Here is a 15000-nt window from a genome sequence, read left to right on the forward strand (position 1 = left end):
TCTCGCTTTCTTTCTCTCTCTCTCAGTTTTTTTTATTTTTTTGTGGTTGCTTTCTGTCTCTCTCTCATTCTCTATCTCTGTATGTCTCTCTCCTCTCTGTTTGGGCTTAATTACCTGAGCTCTGGTGCTTTACCTCAGCCCTCCCTCCAAGGCCTACACCACACTCTCTCTCACACACACACACACACACACTCCTCCAGCATCAGTCAGGGGAGAGTCTGGCCAGCTGGCAGCTAGAGCAGGGCAGCCCCACATCACCATTACCATAGAAACCCTCAATCACCTGCCCTGCCCTCCGGACACACACGACCTGCTGCAGACCCGGAGAGGGTGTGTGTGTGCATGCGTGTGTGCATGCGTGTGTGAGTGTGTGTGTGTCTGTGAACAAAGCAGGGAGAGTGGGTGGGTGAGTAATCCAAAAAAGGCAAATCATTTCACAAGGGAAATGAATCCGCTAACTTAACTCTATCTTTTCATCCCACTATCTGTCCATCCTTCTATCCCTCTGTCCTTCTATCCTTTCATCCTTCCTTACTGTCATCCCTCGAAGCCGCTCTCCTTTAAGGAGGATCATTTCATGCATGGGAGGAGTCCTATTTGGGTCCCTAGGTCTTTGTGCCTCACACACTTACACACTTACATACATACACACACACACGCGCACACACACGCACACACGGGTACTGTATGGATTTAATGATTTCCCTGACTAGCTTGAGATAGAGCACGTGTGTATTAGTATCATTACTGCTTGACCTTGTAGATTGTTGCTCTGCTTGTCATCAGATAGGTATGTATGTGGGTATATGTGTGTTTGTGTATGCATGTGGGTGTACACTGTATGATGTCTGTGTGTATATGTGTATTATAAAGAGACGGCAGTATTGACTGGTATCCACAGCAGGCCTGATTAATGTCCAGGGTGCTGATGTGGACACTATCCCCAAGTACAGTCCCTGTAACTAGCCCCTAATACCATCACCATCAACATCACTACGGGTAGCCCCTAGTACAGTCCCTGTAACTAGCCCCTAGTACCATCACCATCAACATCACTATGGGTAGCCCCTAGTCCCTGTAACTAGCCCCTAGGACCATCACCATCAACATCACTATGGGTAGCCCCTAGTCCCTGTAACTAGCTCCTAGTACCATCACCATCAACATCACTATGGGTAGCCCCTAGTACAGTCCCTGTAACTAGCCCCTAGTACCATCCCCATCAACATCACTACGGGTAGCCCCTAGTCCCTGTAACTAGCCACTAGTACCATCCCCATCAACATCACTACGGGTATCCCCTAGTCCCTGTAACTAGCCCCTAGTACCATCACCATCAACATCACTACAGGTAGCCCCTAGTACAGTCCCTGTAACTAGCTCCTAGTACCATCCCCATCAACATCACTACGGGTAGCCCCTAGTCCCTGTAACTATCCCCTAGTACCATCACCATCAACATCACTACGGGTAGCCCCTAGTACAGTCCCTGTAACTAGCTCCTAGTACCATCACCATCAACATCACTACGGGTAGCCCCTAGCACTGTCACTAGTCTGTAGTGCCAACACTAGCCCATAGAACCATCACCATCACTAGCCCACAGGTCCTGACACATACTGTACACCTGACTAAACAGTGACATCACTTTCACAGATATTTGTATAAACGGAATAATTCCACCAAAGATGCACTGTGTGTGTAGACGCCTGTCTCCTGTCTCCATTTATAATGGACTATATTTATGCAAATCTAATTGTTTTACATTTAGCTGGCTTTGTAGTGCTTAGTGCGGGGAGCAGAGCTGGAACACCAGGACAGGCCGGCTCTGAGGCTGGAGATGCCCCGTCCCTGGGGAGACTCCAGCTCGGTGGCACAGCCGGCCGTCAGAGAGGCGCTGGAGGGGAGGGGGGAGGGGGGGGATGGGGGGAGAGAGGGAGGGAGGGAGGGAGGGAGGGAGGGAGGGAGGGAGGGAGGGAGGGAGGGAGGGAGGGAGGGAGGGAGGGAGGGAGGGAGGGAGGGAGGGAGGGAGAGAGGGAGGGAGGGAGGGAGGGAGGGAGGGAGGGAGGGAGGGAGGGAGGGAGGGAGGGAGAAGAGAGGTATACTTTTGTTCAATCGTTTTTGACGTGAGCAGTTTTGAAGGCACGTGCACTCAGTGTATATTCCCGTCAGACTGTGTGTGTAGGTGAGGCTAGACTACAGCAGGTTTGTACATGGACCATCTTCAGCTTCAGCTTATGAATCCACGTCTCAATGCAGGAGATCTCACTACGACTGGCTCTCTCTGTGTGTCTGTGTGTGTGTGTGTGTGTGTGTGCGTGTGTGCGTGCATGCGTGTTTGTGTGAAGAGCTATCTATTTCTCAGTTTAATGTCTCAATCTAGATTGTCTGGCATCCTATCCTGAGGAACCCCAGTGCTTTTTCTGAATGCAAATCTGTTGGAACATTCATCGCCCTCTGCTCCTCTTTCGCTCTCTCTCTCTCTCTCTGTTTCTCTCTCACACACACACACTCTTCCCTTAGTCTCTCGTTCCATCATCCTCTCTCCCTCCCCTTCTCTTCCTCGCCTTCCCTCTCTCCTCTTTCTCCCTCCAGTCTTGGCTGGCGCGAAGGTTTACTGGAGCTCCAGCGCCGGGGGGCATCCCTTCTCCCTTTGCCCACTGCCAGGGCTCCGAGGTGGGGAAAGCTGAGTGCCGAGGGCCCCTGGTCTGGCAATGGGGCCTGGCACACTAGGTTGTTGGTTCTGGATCAAAGGCCCACGAGCCAGGAAGCCAGGCATGCTAAACTGACAGGAACAAGAAGTCCCTCCCACACAGCTGGTCCTGATGGAGGGCCAGACTGGAGCGAGCGAAGGGAGGGGGACTTGTAATAGAAAAAATATGGGAGGATAGGATGAAGAGAGTAAAATGATATAGGAATGAAAGAGGACAGAAAATGAAGAAAGAGGGTGGATGGATGAGATGGTGGACGTGTGACGAGGTGGAGAGCGGGGTGAGGAAACATCTCTGCTTGCCTCTACACACCCTGCTACACACCCTGCTACACACACTGCTACACACACTGCTACACACCCTGCTACACACCCTGCTACACACACTGCTACACACACTGCTACACACACTGCTACACACACTGCTAGACACCCTGCTACACACACTGCTACACACACTGCTACACACCCTGCTACACACACTGCTAGACACACTGCTACACACCCTGCTACACACACTGCTACACACACTGCTACACACCCTGCTACACACACTGCTAGACACACCCTTACACACACTGCTACACAAACATACACAACCCCAGAAAACTACAGTGCTGGTGGGTGTTTGAGATACTTTCCCATGGGTTTCAAAATGAACCAAACTGTTCCTGTTCAACTTCAAGTATCTCACTGAAGAGCCAGGGGGGGTAACATCCCCACCCTGCTGTCTGTCATTAACCAATTAGAGCCCTGCTTTCCTTATTAATGCTTCACTAGGATGCTGAATAAACACACAGACGGCCCCTCCGGTGAACATGCCAATTAAGAGCTGTTTTATTAGACCACTACTCTTGTGTATGTGTATGTGTGTGTGTGTGTGTGTGTGTGTGTGTGCATACAGTATGTGTGTTTATGTGTACTGTATGTGTGTGTGTATGCACATGTTTCTGTGCGTGTTTGTGAGTGCGAGCGAGGGAAAGGTTGCTGAGCTTAATTGAATGATATTACTCCACATGGCTTGTCAAGGTCCTTTGATGATGTGGACTTGATCCATAAGGATGATAAACATTGATTAGTCGTGCACTGATAGTCAGCAACCTCGCCCTGTGTAAACATCCCAAAACAAACACTGGAGGAGAGAGGTGGGGACAAAGAGTAGTAAATGAGAGTGGATGGGAAAGATGTCGAGAGTGAGGGAGGGACAAGAGGGAGAAGGGGAAAAGAGGAGATGGTTGGGAGGGATGAGAGAAGGGGACAGGAGGAGAGAGGAGGAGTGTTTTGGACACCTTATCGTTGGATGAAGATGTTGTTGCTGTCCTTCAATGTACACCGTTTCTCTCGTCTCAGGTACTCGATGATTCCAAGCACTTCTAGACAGTGCTCTTCTCTGCCTGTGTTACGATGTTGGCATTTTCAGCACTCTCATCAAGTACAAACACAAACACACACGCACACACACACACACACACACACACACACACTCACGCTCACCTTGTTACCCATCCCTCCCCTGTCCAGCATCTGAGCTAAGCGACTATCACATAATGACCCATCCCCAGTCCGTCAGTAATGCAACACAAGCAGTGCTTTGCCCGCGCTGCGTCGACAGAAGGCTGCCTCTCTCAACTGGAGTTTATGATCTGATTCATAGTAGCAGACTACCACAGTACCTACGCCTCCTTTCACAGCAAAGCCTTCCCTCCATGAAGGCTGTTGAGTTTGTTTTCTTTGCCTACGGGCTAGCTTTCTATGATGCTTCTGAACTAGGATGCTGCAGGAGAAAGTGCTGTCAGGTCCAGATGGGTTTTGAGATGCTGGCGGGTCAAATTGAGATGACTGAATAATGTGTGTGTGTGTGCGTGTGTGTGTGTGTGTGTCTGTTTGTGTGTGTGTGCGTGTGTCCTGGTGGCCTGTCGATCGAACGTATTGGTTGTTATGATATTCATCAGTAGTTATTAGAAACACTGCTGACCAATCAGTACGCTTCATGAGCTGTGAACGTTTTTATTGGCTCTCAGATATGCTCGATCAGGAAGTTGCTACTGTATCATAAAATGATGATGCTCGCGATAACAGACAGTAGAAATCCAACAGAACTAAGTTGACTCTGTTGCTGGTACAGTATGAACACAGTTGTGTTGGTGCATGCATTCCATGATATTTATGATTAGATGACATGAAAGCTGAGCATGGCTCATTTGTATGATTGTCAGGTCTGGTGTCCATGTTGGAAGTGCTAGGTAATGTCTCCAGTTGCAGTGTTAGGTGTGTACATATGGTGCTGTTACATCATGGTTCATGTCCCGGCTGGGGCAGAGATTGAGCGTGTTTTAAACGACAGAGAGGGGTCGCCCGACGCATGATTAACAGTGAGCAGCGGAGAGAATGTTTACAAGCACACACACACTCACACTCACTCACACTCACACACACACATACTCAAACACACACACACACACACTTGCAGCGGGTTACAGAGAGGCTCTTAAGGACCCCTGGGGAGAGAGAGTGATAAATACCTAGCAGTGAGAGGCTGCTGGATGCACTGGAGGAGGTTAGTGTGTTTGTCTGTGTGAGGAGGTGTGAGTGTGTGCTTGTGTTGGACTAGGTTGCAGCTTCATTTGCCCACTGCCTCGTCGACTGGTTCCTAAGAACAGAGTGGCCAAGTGGGGTAAACAGAATGAGGAGGTAATAGTGGTCCACGCACAACACACACAGACACATGCACTCAAACACATGCACACAGACACAAAACGCGCATACGCACACAAACCATTTGGGTGTTGCTGGGATCTGGGCCTAGCTGACATGCTGACTTGCCAAAGAACTGCCAGACTCAGTCCAGATGCAGGCCAATAGACCTGGTTTATGTTGTGTGTGTGTATGCACAGGCATGCCAAATGCCTCTTATTGAGTGATAGAACGTGAGAGGAACCATCCAAGCTCAAGCCAAGAGATGGTAAAGCAGCCAAGGTAATTGAGCCCAGATAGGACAGACCAGATAACAGAGCCCAAAGAGGACAGGCTAGGTAGCAGAGCCCAGATGGGACCGGCTGTGGGCCCAGACACTGTACCTGATGATGAGCTACTGTAACAGAGGGTATTCTGAAGTGAACACTTACCTCCATTTTTTGCGTTCATTTTGGTCCTGTCCCTGCTCACTTGTGGATGTGGGTGTGCGTATGCATGCTTATTTGTGTCTTTATTTGTGTATGTGTGTGTGTGTTTGTGTGTGTGTGTATGTGGGTGAGTGTGTGCGTGTCTGTGTCTGCGGCCTGCCGGCCAAGCTCTGGTGACATTTTAATGGCGGTGGTTTTACTCTGCCTCTTCAATAATGGATGCTGCTCTCTTCTCCTCTGAGAGAGCGCAGCAAGCGGGCATCTCTTTCTGTTTACTGAAACTGTGCAGTTTCGTTTAGTTTTAGCTGTTGTTTTTCTGCTTAATGTGCATAGTTTTACAGCCCGTGGGCCCTGCCCTGTGTGTGGTTCATTGTGGAGACGAGAGATAAGGGTTGAGATGGCCACTCTGTTCTAGTTTGACCTGATAAACTGCCGGGCAGGCCTGGCATCTGTCCTGTTTGTCCATGGTGTGTGTGTGTCACTGTGTTTGCCTCCCTTCTAAAAATGTGTTTCTCGGTGTGTGTCTCTCCCTCCTTCTCCCCCTTCGTCCTCTCTCTCTCTCTCTCTCTCTCTCTCTCTCTCTCTCTCTCTCTCTCTCTCTCTCTCTCTCTCTCTCTCTCTCTCTCTCTCTCTCTCTCTCTCTCTCTCTCTCTCTCTCTCTCTCTCTCTCTCTATGTCTCTCTCTCTCTCTCTCTCTCTCTCTCTCTCTCTCTGTCTCTCTCTCTCTCTCTCTCTCTCTCTCTCTCTCTCTCTCTCTCTCTCTCTCACTCTCTCTCTCTCTCTCTCTCTCTCTCTGTCTCCTTCTCTCTCTACAGAAGCCAAGCCAGGTAGTGGTCTGTGTAAGCCAGGAGCCATAGCGGTGTTAGGCAACGTGGTGTACAGTGGGCTGCTCAACGAACACCTCTGGCACCTCGGGGTCCCCCTCATCACCCGCCTGGTGAGTCCTCCTCTCTCTACACCTCCACCCACCCCCTTCCCTCTGCTCTCCTTCTTCCTCTTGTCATCCATCTCTCCCTCTGGAACCTTCTCTATAGGACTGAAGGTTGGTTGGTGTGATGTATGCTGTCCATCCTTAGTCTCTCCCTATCGGAACTAGCTCCCCATTTCCATCTATTCTGCTCTCTGCTCACCCACCCCTGTCCCAATTCTCCCACCTCCACCCCTCTGTCACTGCTATGTTTCTACTGGGACACCTTGTTCCTCGCTCGCTTTATGGTGATTGGTGCACTGCAGGCTCAGGCCAACCAATGGCGACTCACAGTTCCTATTCTCAGTTGAGTCTCTGCTGCTGGCAGCTGCTTTGGCTGCACGGGGGGTTTGTGGGTATTGCGGTTCTTCTCAAATGAAGGATGGGTTGTTGTGTGTTGGGGCGTGCTGTAGTCCGTGGAGAGCCATAGAGCTTCCAGGTTCAGCGCCTTCTGAGTGGCCTGTACCAAGCCTGCCAGAACCAGGGATACAGAACTGTCCTATGTATTACTAATGAGACACACCCAGAATGTGTGTGTGTGTGTGTGTGTGTGTGTGTGGGCGGTGGGCGAGGGAGGGGGGGGGATTTATCTCAGCAGTTTAAGGCCTTTTAGGCCTTTTGTCTCTGTGTTCGTCTATTGATGTCTCCCTCACACAGCCAGATAGTGAGCCCTGTGTCTCTGTGTTCATCTAGTGATGTCTCACTCTCACAGCCAGATAGTGAGCCCTGTGTCTCCGTGTTCATCTAGTGATGTCTCCCTCTCACAACCAGATAGTGAGCCCTGTGTCTCTGTGTTCATCTAGTGATGTCTCCCTCTCACAACCAGATAGTGAGCCCTGTGTCTCTGTGTTCATCTAGTGATGTCTCCCTCTCACAACCAGATAGTGAGCCCTGTGTCTCTGTGTTCATCTAGTGATGTCTCCCTCTCACAACCAGATAGTGAGCCATTGCAGGCCTGACGACAGGATGAGATACATGCATTATAGATTAGACTCTGGTGCAACTGCACCAACTAATTCAGCATTAGCTGGGTTTCAATTAAATTTGAATTAGGGTGTAATCTCAAGAACATGCCAAGGTTTGATCGCAAGCTTGTCTTTTATTGAGGGTTTGATGAATGTTGTATTTGGGAGATATCGATGTTGTCCAACTCAGATAAATACATCAGAGAATATTTGCTCGCTGAATAGTTGATGAGAAATTTGGAAATACCCTGTTGCTGTCAGAGCATCACTCTCAGCTAATAAATGAACAATGAATGGATGTCTTTGGGAACATTTACTGTGGATGTAACAAGCTCAACTGGTCGTCATCCTCCTGAATAGGCGGTAGAGGTTATAGTTCCGTTTCCTTAATTCGATTTGGCAGAGATGTAGTCTAGTCGACTCACACAGAATATGCTCTATCTTTTTGATATCTTTGATGAGCGCTGTGATTGAATTCATCTGTTATTCTATTATGCAATATTCCTCTTCAGTGTTCTGAATATTTAACGTGAATATCTACTTTGCTGCTGATATCATCAAAATGTATTATGAGCTTGCTGTATGTTTAATTGATATGGACACACACACAAACACACACACACACACACACACACACACACAGTTAAATGATTCATGAGCATACAGCTGTTGAAGAGACATTCTAAAATAACATAGGTGTGGTGGTGAACCTGGCCTCAACTCCTTGCTGCCATAGCCTGGCCTGCTGCATGCTGTTCTCCTGATGTTCTGTTCTCCTGATGTTGTGTTCTCCTGATGTTCTCCTAGTGTTCTCCTAGTGTTCTCAGGGTGTTCTTATGGTGTTCTGTTCTCCTGATGTTCTCCTTGTGTTCTCATGGTGTTCTTATGGTGTTCTGTTCTCCTGATGTTCTCCTTGTGTTCTCCTGATGTTCTGTTCTGATGTTCTCCTAGTGGTCTCATGGTCTTCTGTTCTCCTGACGTTCTCCTTGTGTTCTCACAGTGTTCTCATGGAGTTCTCACAGTGTTCTCATGGTGTTCTCACAGTGTTCTCATGGTGTTCTCTCCACACTCTGACCCAGCTCCTCGCTGGCATCACACCCAGCCCGCTGCAGAGCCTTCCTCCCGAGGAGAGGCGTGTGGGAGAGGAGGTGTGCGGCGTTGCTTCTGAACCTGACTTCTGCCCCCGGCTAAGGGCTGGGTTATTAATGAGTTAATTGAGCTAATTGAAAACGACTGTTGTTTCCGCAGCAAGAGAGAGAGGAATGGAGAGAGAAAGAGAGAGAGGTCCACTGCACTGCTCCATTGAGTTTATTATGCACCCAGAACTGATGACGGAGGCAAATGCTCTACAGGCTAATGAGAAGGTGTGTGTGTGTGTGTGTGTGTGTGTTTGTGTGTGTTTGTGTGTGTGTGTGTGCACTGCATCGTAGTTCTGCTGCAATGTTTGGACTCCTCCAAATAGATGGAAAAGCTGATTCCCTCATAATTGCCTCACATGACCCTCGACACACCCACACACACCTAATCATGACCATCTATTGTGTAAACACTCGCACACTCTTACGACCACACTTTCACTTGAAAAGCAAATAAACCATGTTTATGTGAACCATTATTTAAACTAAGCTGTTACTTGCAGTAACTATAGGTCTGAAAAAATAGACATTTCAAGACATGAGCTAATGTATCATTTAAAGTCAAGGATTTTAAATAATTAAAAGGAACATTTGAATAAAAAGTACATTCAGTTCATTCTTCGAACATTATTGCCTGAAGGTTGATTTTATCCTCAGATAACACACATGCAGTAAAGCACCCACATGCACACACACGCAGTTTTATGTTCTGTCTCTAACTGTTATATCAAGCAATGGTTAAGCCATCAAGTCTCTCTCTCTCTCTCTCTCTCTCTCTCTCTCTCTCTCTCTCTCTCTCTCTCTCTCTCTCTCTCTCTGTCTCTCTCTCTCTCTCTCACTTCCTCCCTTTCCCTCTCCCCCCTCCTCTCTCTCTCTTTCTCTCCTTCTCTCCCCCCTCCCCCTGTCCCCGTAGACTCTAGTGCGTCTTGTGCATTAGGTCAGTCTCATGCAGCACAGCAGCAGAACTGACTAATTCATGACCCAGACCTGGAATAGAAGCTAGGATTTGATAAGAACATGTTTTTCTTTTAATATGGGTTGCTGGGCAAGATCAAGCCTCCTTCCTTCCTCTTCTGCCAGAGAGCAGGGCGAGAGGTGGTGGTGGTGGGGGGGGGGGGGGGTGAGTGAGTGAGAAAGGAGAGAGGGGAGGGATGAGAGAGATGGATAAGGGAGCTAAAGTGAGGGAGAAAGCGAGAGGGTAGGGTGTGTGAGTGAAATGGAATTAATGGACATAGTGGATGTATATGTGGTACTGTGGTACATTACTCCAGTTTACAAGACATCAGACGAAAGAGAGGAGAGGGTGAGAGCAAGAGAGAGCGAGAGAGAGAGAGAGTGACAGAGAGAGGGAGAGATATTGTGAAAGAGAGAGACAGGGATAGAGATTGTGTAAGAGAGAGACAGGGAGAAAGGTTGTGAAAGGCAGAAAGAGGGAATGAGGGAGAGAAATACTGTAGGAGAGAGAGAGAGAGAGAGAGAGAGAGAGAGAGAGAGAGAGAGAGTAGGGTGGAGGTGCGGTGTTTGGCAGCTAACAGGTTAATGTGGCAGCTTGCCTCGGTGCTGTATTGACTGTACAGGGCTAAATGTGCTGAGGCAGGCTAGATGCTACACCCTAACCCCCACCCACCCTCACTGCCTCACACACACACACTTATACACACATGCGGATTCACAACCAACTTAAACACTTACCCATTTACGCACACACTCTTCACAATTGTCTGCAAAAGTGTTTACATAGTCATGGACACACAGACATGATTACACAAACTACCTTCAAGAAGTAATAATGAACCTGTATGTGTGTAAAAAGAAACCCCACACAAATACAGTGTACAGTAACAGACATAGATATCATCTCTAAATATTTTTCACTAACTACATCATGCCGCTTGAAATGCACACACACACACACACACACACACACACACACACACAGCTTGGACCTGTCAGACTCCAGTATTCCCCCTGCGTTCTCCATGGCCAGTCTGACTCCTGATTGGCCAGCGCTCTACGAAGCAGGATCCAGCCTCTAAGCCGTTCCCACACTCCTCCATCCCTCCATCCCTCGCTCCCCACCTCTCCCACTGCAGAGAAGCAGAAGAGGGAGGGAACAAAAGAAAACAAGAAAGAAAACAAGCACCTCTGGATCAGCCGCTCTGATCCTCTCCTCCCTCCCCTACTTTCATCTCGTTGCTCTCTCTTTTCTTCACACCGTCATTGCGCCGAAGACGCAGCTTTTTGCTTTTGACGTCTCTCTCTCTCCCTCTCTAACTTCATGAAGTGGTAGAAGCTCTTTAGCCTCAACAAAACGGACATCCCTCTCTCTCTCTTCTCTCCCCGTCCCTCCCTATTTATAGCCACACCAATTCCTCTTCATCCCTCTCTCCCTCTCTTTATAGTCCTCATCAGCCCTCTTTTCTTACCTCAGCTCTGCAACGCAACTGACTCTAACTCGGTGCAGCACAAGCAACTTCCAGTCTCCAGCCCCTAGCCTCATTTTGCCTCCCCTCAACTTCATCTCACCTTACCCAGCCTCCAGCCTCCAGCTCCAGGCATCTGCATCACAAGCCTCTAGCCTACAGCTTAGCCCAACCCCAGACTAGTCCACCCACCCTCCCTCCCTTGCTCTCCCCCACATTCCCTCCCTCCCTCCCTCCCTCCCTCCCTCCCTCCCTCCCTCCCTCCCTCCCTCCCTCCCTCCCTCCCTCCCTCCCTCCCTCCCTCCCTCCCTCCCTCCCTCCCTCCCTCCCTCCCTCCCTCCCTCCCTCCCTCCCTCCCTCCCTCCCTCCTCCCCTCTCTTCTATGCCCTGAGGTAGAGAGGGCTTGTGGTACTGTACCGTGTGAGTTCTCCCAGACTCCCAGGCACTAGCCACTCCGCCCCTCCATCAGCATCCCCGTCTCCGAGCTCCATGCCCGGGATCGTCCAGCAGCGTTCACCCCTGCCTTAGTTCCAGCCTCAGCTCCAGTTCGCGTGTCTGCTGGACCAGAAACTAGTGAGAGTCGAGAGAGAGAGAGAGAGAGAGAGAGAGAGAGAGAGAGAGAGAGAGAGAAAGAGAGAGAGAGAGAGAGGAGACAGCACTCAGACTGAGTGGAGGAAGGGAGAGAGTGCTTGCGTGTGAGAGTGAGCGAGAGATAGTTCAGAGTGAGCGAGGGATACGGAGAAGAGAGTGGCTTGAAGACAAAAAAAACAAAAAAACGAAGAGAGCAAGCGCCGGAGTGAGAGCTCAGCACACAAGAAAGGGTGGCTAGTTACAGAAGAGGAGGAAGAGAAGAAAAAAGAAGAAAAGGAAAAGAAAGAGGGAGAGGTACGGCAACAACAGCTTCTGGCTCTTTCCTCTCCTCATCTCCTCCGTTCCCACTCTCTCTCTCTCTCCACTTTCTGCTGCTTCTTCCCCCTCGGTGGAAAACGGAAGAGGAGTTTTTTAAAGATTCAGAGAAGCTTCACCAGAGCCAGCCCAGAGCACGCACAGCCTAGTCACGCTTCAGCACGCCACAGAGAGAAGAGAGAGAGAAAGAGAGAGAGAGAAGAAGAATAGAGAGGAGGGAGAGAGAGAGTGACAGAGAGAGAGAGAAAAGGACCGCGTCCGTCTCCAGGGCAGAGGGACACACAGAAGGACTCCATAACCACAGACGCCAACCGTTATCCCAAACTAAACGCCAGCGAGAACGTCCACAACGAAGCGTTGAGTCACCCTCCAAAAACCCAACGCGGCAAACGGAGTGAAGGCAAGGAAGTGAGAAGAGACAGACTCCCAGACACACCGGCCAAACGGACGGACAGACCGGGAGAGAGAGGACGAGAGAGAAGGAGAGAGAGAAGGAGAGAGCACCCTGGCCTCCTCCTCCGTGCCCCTGCTTGCCCCTGTCTTGCAGCCCCAGGCCCCCCCAGTGCCCCCCTGTCCCCCGGCCGAGATGATGATGTATTTTTGGGTGAGTAGCCCAGGTGCCTTGTTTGAGGGGGCTGGAGGGTGGGAGGTGCGGGGGGTGGGGGGGTGGGGGGAGTAGAGGGTTGAGGGGTTGGGGCATGGAACTGGGGGGCTTTGTGGTGCACCACACACCCTGGCACTGGCCAGCGCTCGCTCGCTTGCTCTCTCCCACACGCACTGATAGGACCAGACTGTGGGAGCAGAGAGTGGAGACCCAGCGCCCTGGAGAGACCACAGCTGGCTCGTCCACAGTCTCTCCACAGCCTCAAATCTGGAACTATGGTTCAGAGTGGTCGACATTCCACATACAAAAAGTAAAAATGATCAATCATTTATGAATTGATGAAGTTTCCATCCTGGTAAAGGGCAGAGGGTGCCTGGGTTATTGTTTTCTGGAGCTGGAGCTGGGCTGACATTCCCAAGCTGGTCTGGTGTGTTCAGTCAGCCAGGGAAAACACTCTAGTCGGGGGGGCTTAGACCACATGCACCAGAAGAAGATTTAAGTTTTGATGCTGGTGTGTGTGTGTGTGTGTGCATGCATGCGTGTGAGTGTGCGTGTGAGTGCCTTTCTGTCTGTGAGCACACACGCATACCTACTCAATGTGCCCTTAGAAGAGTACACATGCACAGGAGTGTGAATGTGCGTGTGTGTGTGTGTGTGTGTGACTCAGTTACTGTATCCGTACTATGTGATTCTACTGTACACTGTAGAGCACTGCTGCATGTCTGTTTTTTGTGTTACACCACACTGTACACAAAATCACAAACACACACTTCCTGCACCGCTCACACACAACCCTCTCTATTTCTTTTGCTTCCACACACTCACACACACACACTCACACACACACCTACCCATGCATAGTGTTGGTAGCTCAGTGCTGTCTGGTATCTGCAGTGTGTGTCATGGGAGCTAGCCAGTGGGAAATCCAGCTGAATGTGTCTAAAACATTGTGCTATTGATGTGTAGCCGAGACAGAGCAGGGATATGCTGGGTGGCTGTGAAGGGTGTGTGTGTGTGTGTGTGTGTGTGTGTGTGTGTGTGTGTACACCATGCTCACCTCATCAAAGACACTTAGGTGGGTAGATACTTTATTATTACTGTAATTCCAAGGAGAAACTGAAGCGTAGTGGTGGAGGTATTTTGGGTAGATGTGTGTGTGTGTTTATAGTTTGATGGTTAGGGGGTTTTATCTGTAAAATATATGTGTGAGTTTTTTGGGAGGTGTGTTTTCATGTGAGATGGGTGTGCAAGATGTATAAGGTGTGTGCTGTGTGTGTGATGTATGTTGGCAGTGTGTGTGTGTGTGTGCAGGGGGTACTGTATGAGGAATATCTTGTCAGTAGTAGAGGGTCTTGACAGTTGATGGAAGTTTTGACATTGTTTGGTGCTCCACTGTAGTCTCTGGGCTTCAGTACACATCCAGACCTCACCATAGAAACATAACTGACATCGATCTGTTCTGTATGAACCACATCTGATATCCCATAATGGCAAGCTTCCCGGCCCGCCATGGAAACATGGTTGCCATTTCAAACTTTTAAAGAAGCCGTAGGTCTTGGGCTCTCAGATATCACTACTACTTCATGGTGCATGCCGTCTTGACTCCATTGTAATTAAAGTGGCAGAATAAAGTAGACAGTGGAGAGAGATAGAGAGAAAGGCAGAGAGAGAGAGAGAGAGAGAGAGAGAGAGAGAGAGAGATAGAGACAGAGAGAGAGAGAGAGAGAGAGAGAGAGATAGAGACAGAGAGAGAGAGAGATAGAGACAGAGAGAGAGATAGAGACAGAGAGAGAGATAGAGACAGAGAGAGAGAGAGAGAGAGAGAGAGAGATAGAGACAGAGAGAGAGAGAGATAGAGACAGAGAGAGAGAGATAGAGACAGAGAGAGAGATAGAGACAGAGAGAGAGATAGAGACAGAGAGAGAGATAGAGACAGAGATAGAGACAGAGACAGAGAGAGAGATAGAGACAGAGAGAGAGATAGAGACAGAGAGAGAGATAGAGACAGAGAGAGAGATAGAGACAGAGAGAGAGATAGAGACAGAGAGAGAGATAGAGACAGAGAGAGAGCAGAGACAGAGAGAGAGAGATAGAGACAGAGAGAGAGATAGAGACAGAGAGAGAGATAGAGACAGAGAGAGAGATAGAGACAGAGAGAGAGATAGAG

The 15000-nt window shown here is 49.4% G+C and overlaps 1 protein-coding gene across 1 annotated transcript in view; it reads left to right on the forward strand.

Moving 5' to 3' along the window:
- Positions 1–15000, forward strand: part of rbfox3a (RNA binding fox-1 homolog 3a) — a 218308-nt gene that overhangs the window by 126145 nt on the left and 77163 nt on the right. Inside the window, exon 5 of the mRNA XM_084670214.1 lies at positions 6648–6769. Coding sequence (XP_084526340.1) covers positions 6648–6769 — 122 coding nt within the window. The remainder of the gene's footprint in view (positions 1–6647; positions 6770–15000) is intronic.

Source organism: Hypomesus nipponensis, chromosome 13, assembly GCF_054491055.1.
Source record: "Hypomesus nipponensis isolate SF chromosome 13, ASM5449105v1, whole genome shotgun sequence".
NCBI classification, from domain to species: Eukaryota; Metazoa; Chordata; class Actinopteri; order Osmeriformes; family Osmeridae; genus Hypomesus; species Hypomesus nipponensis.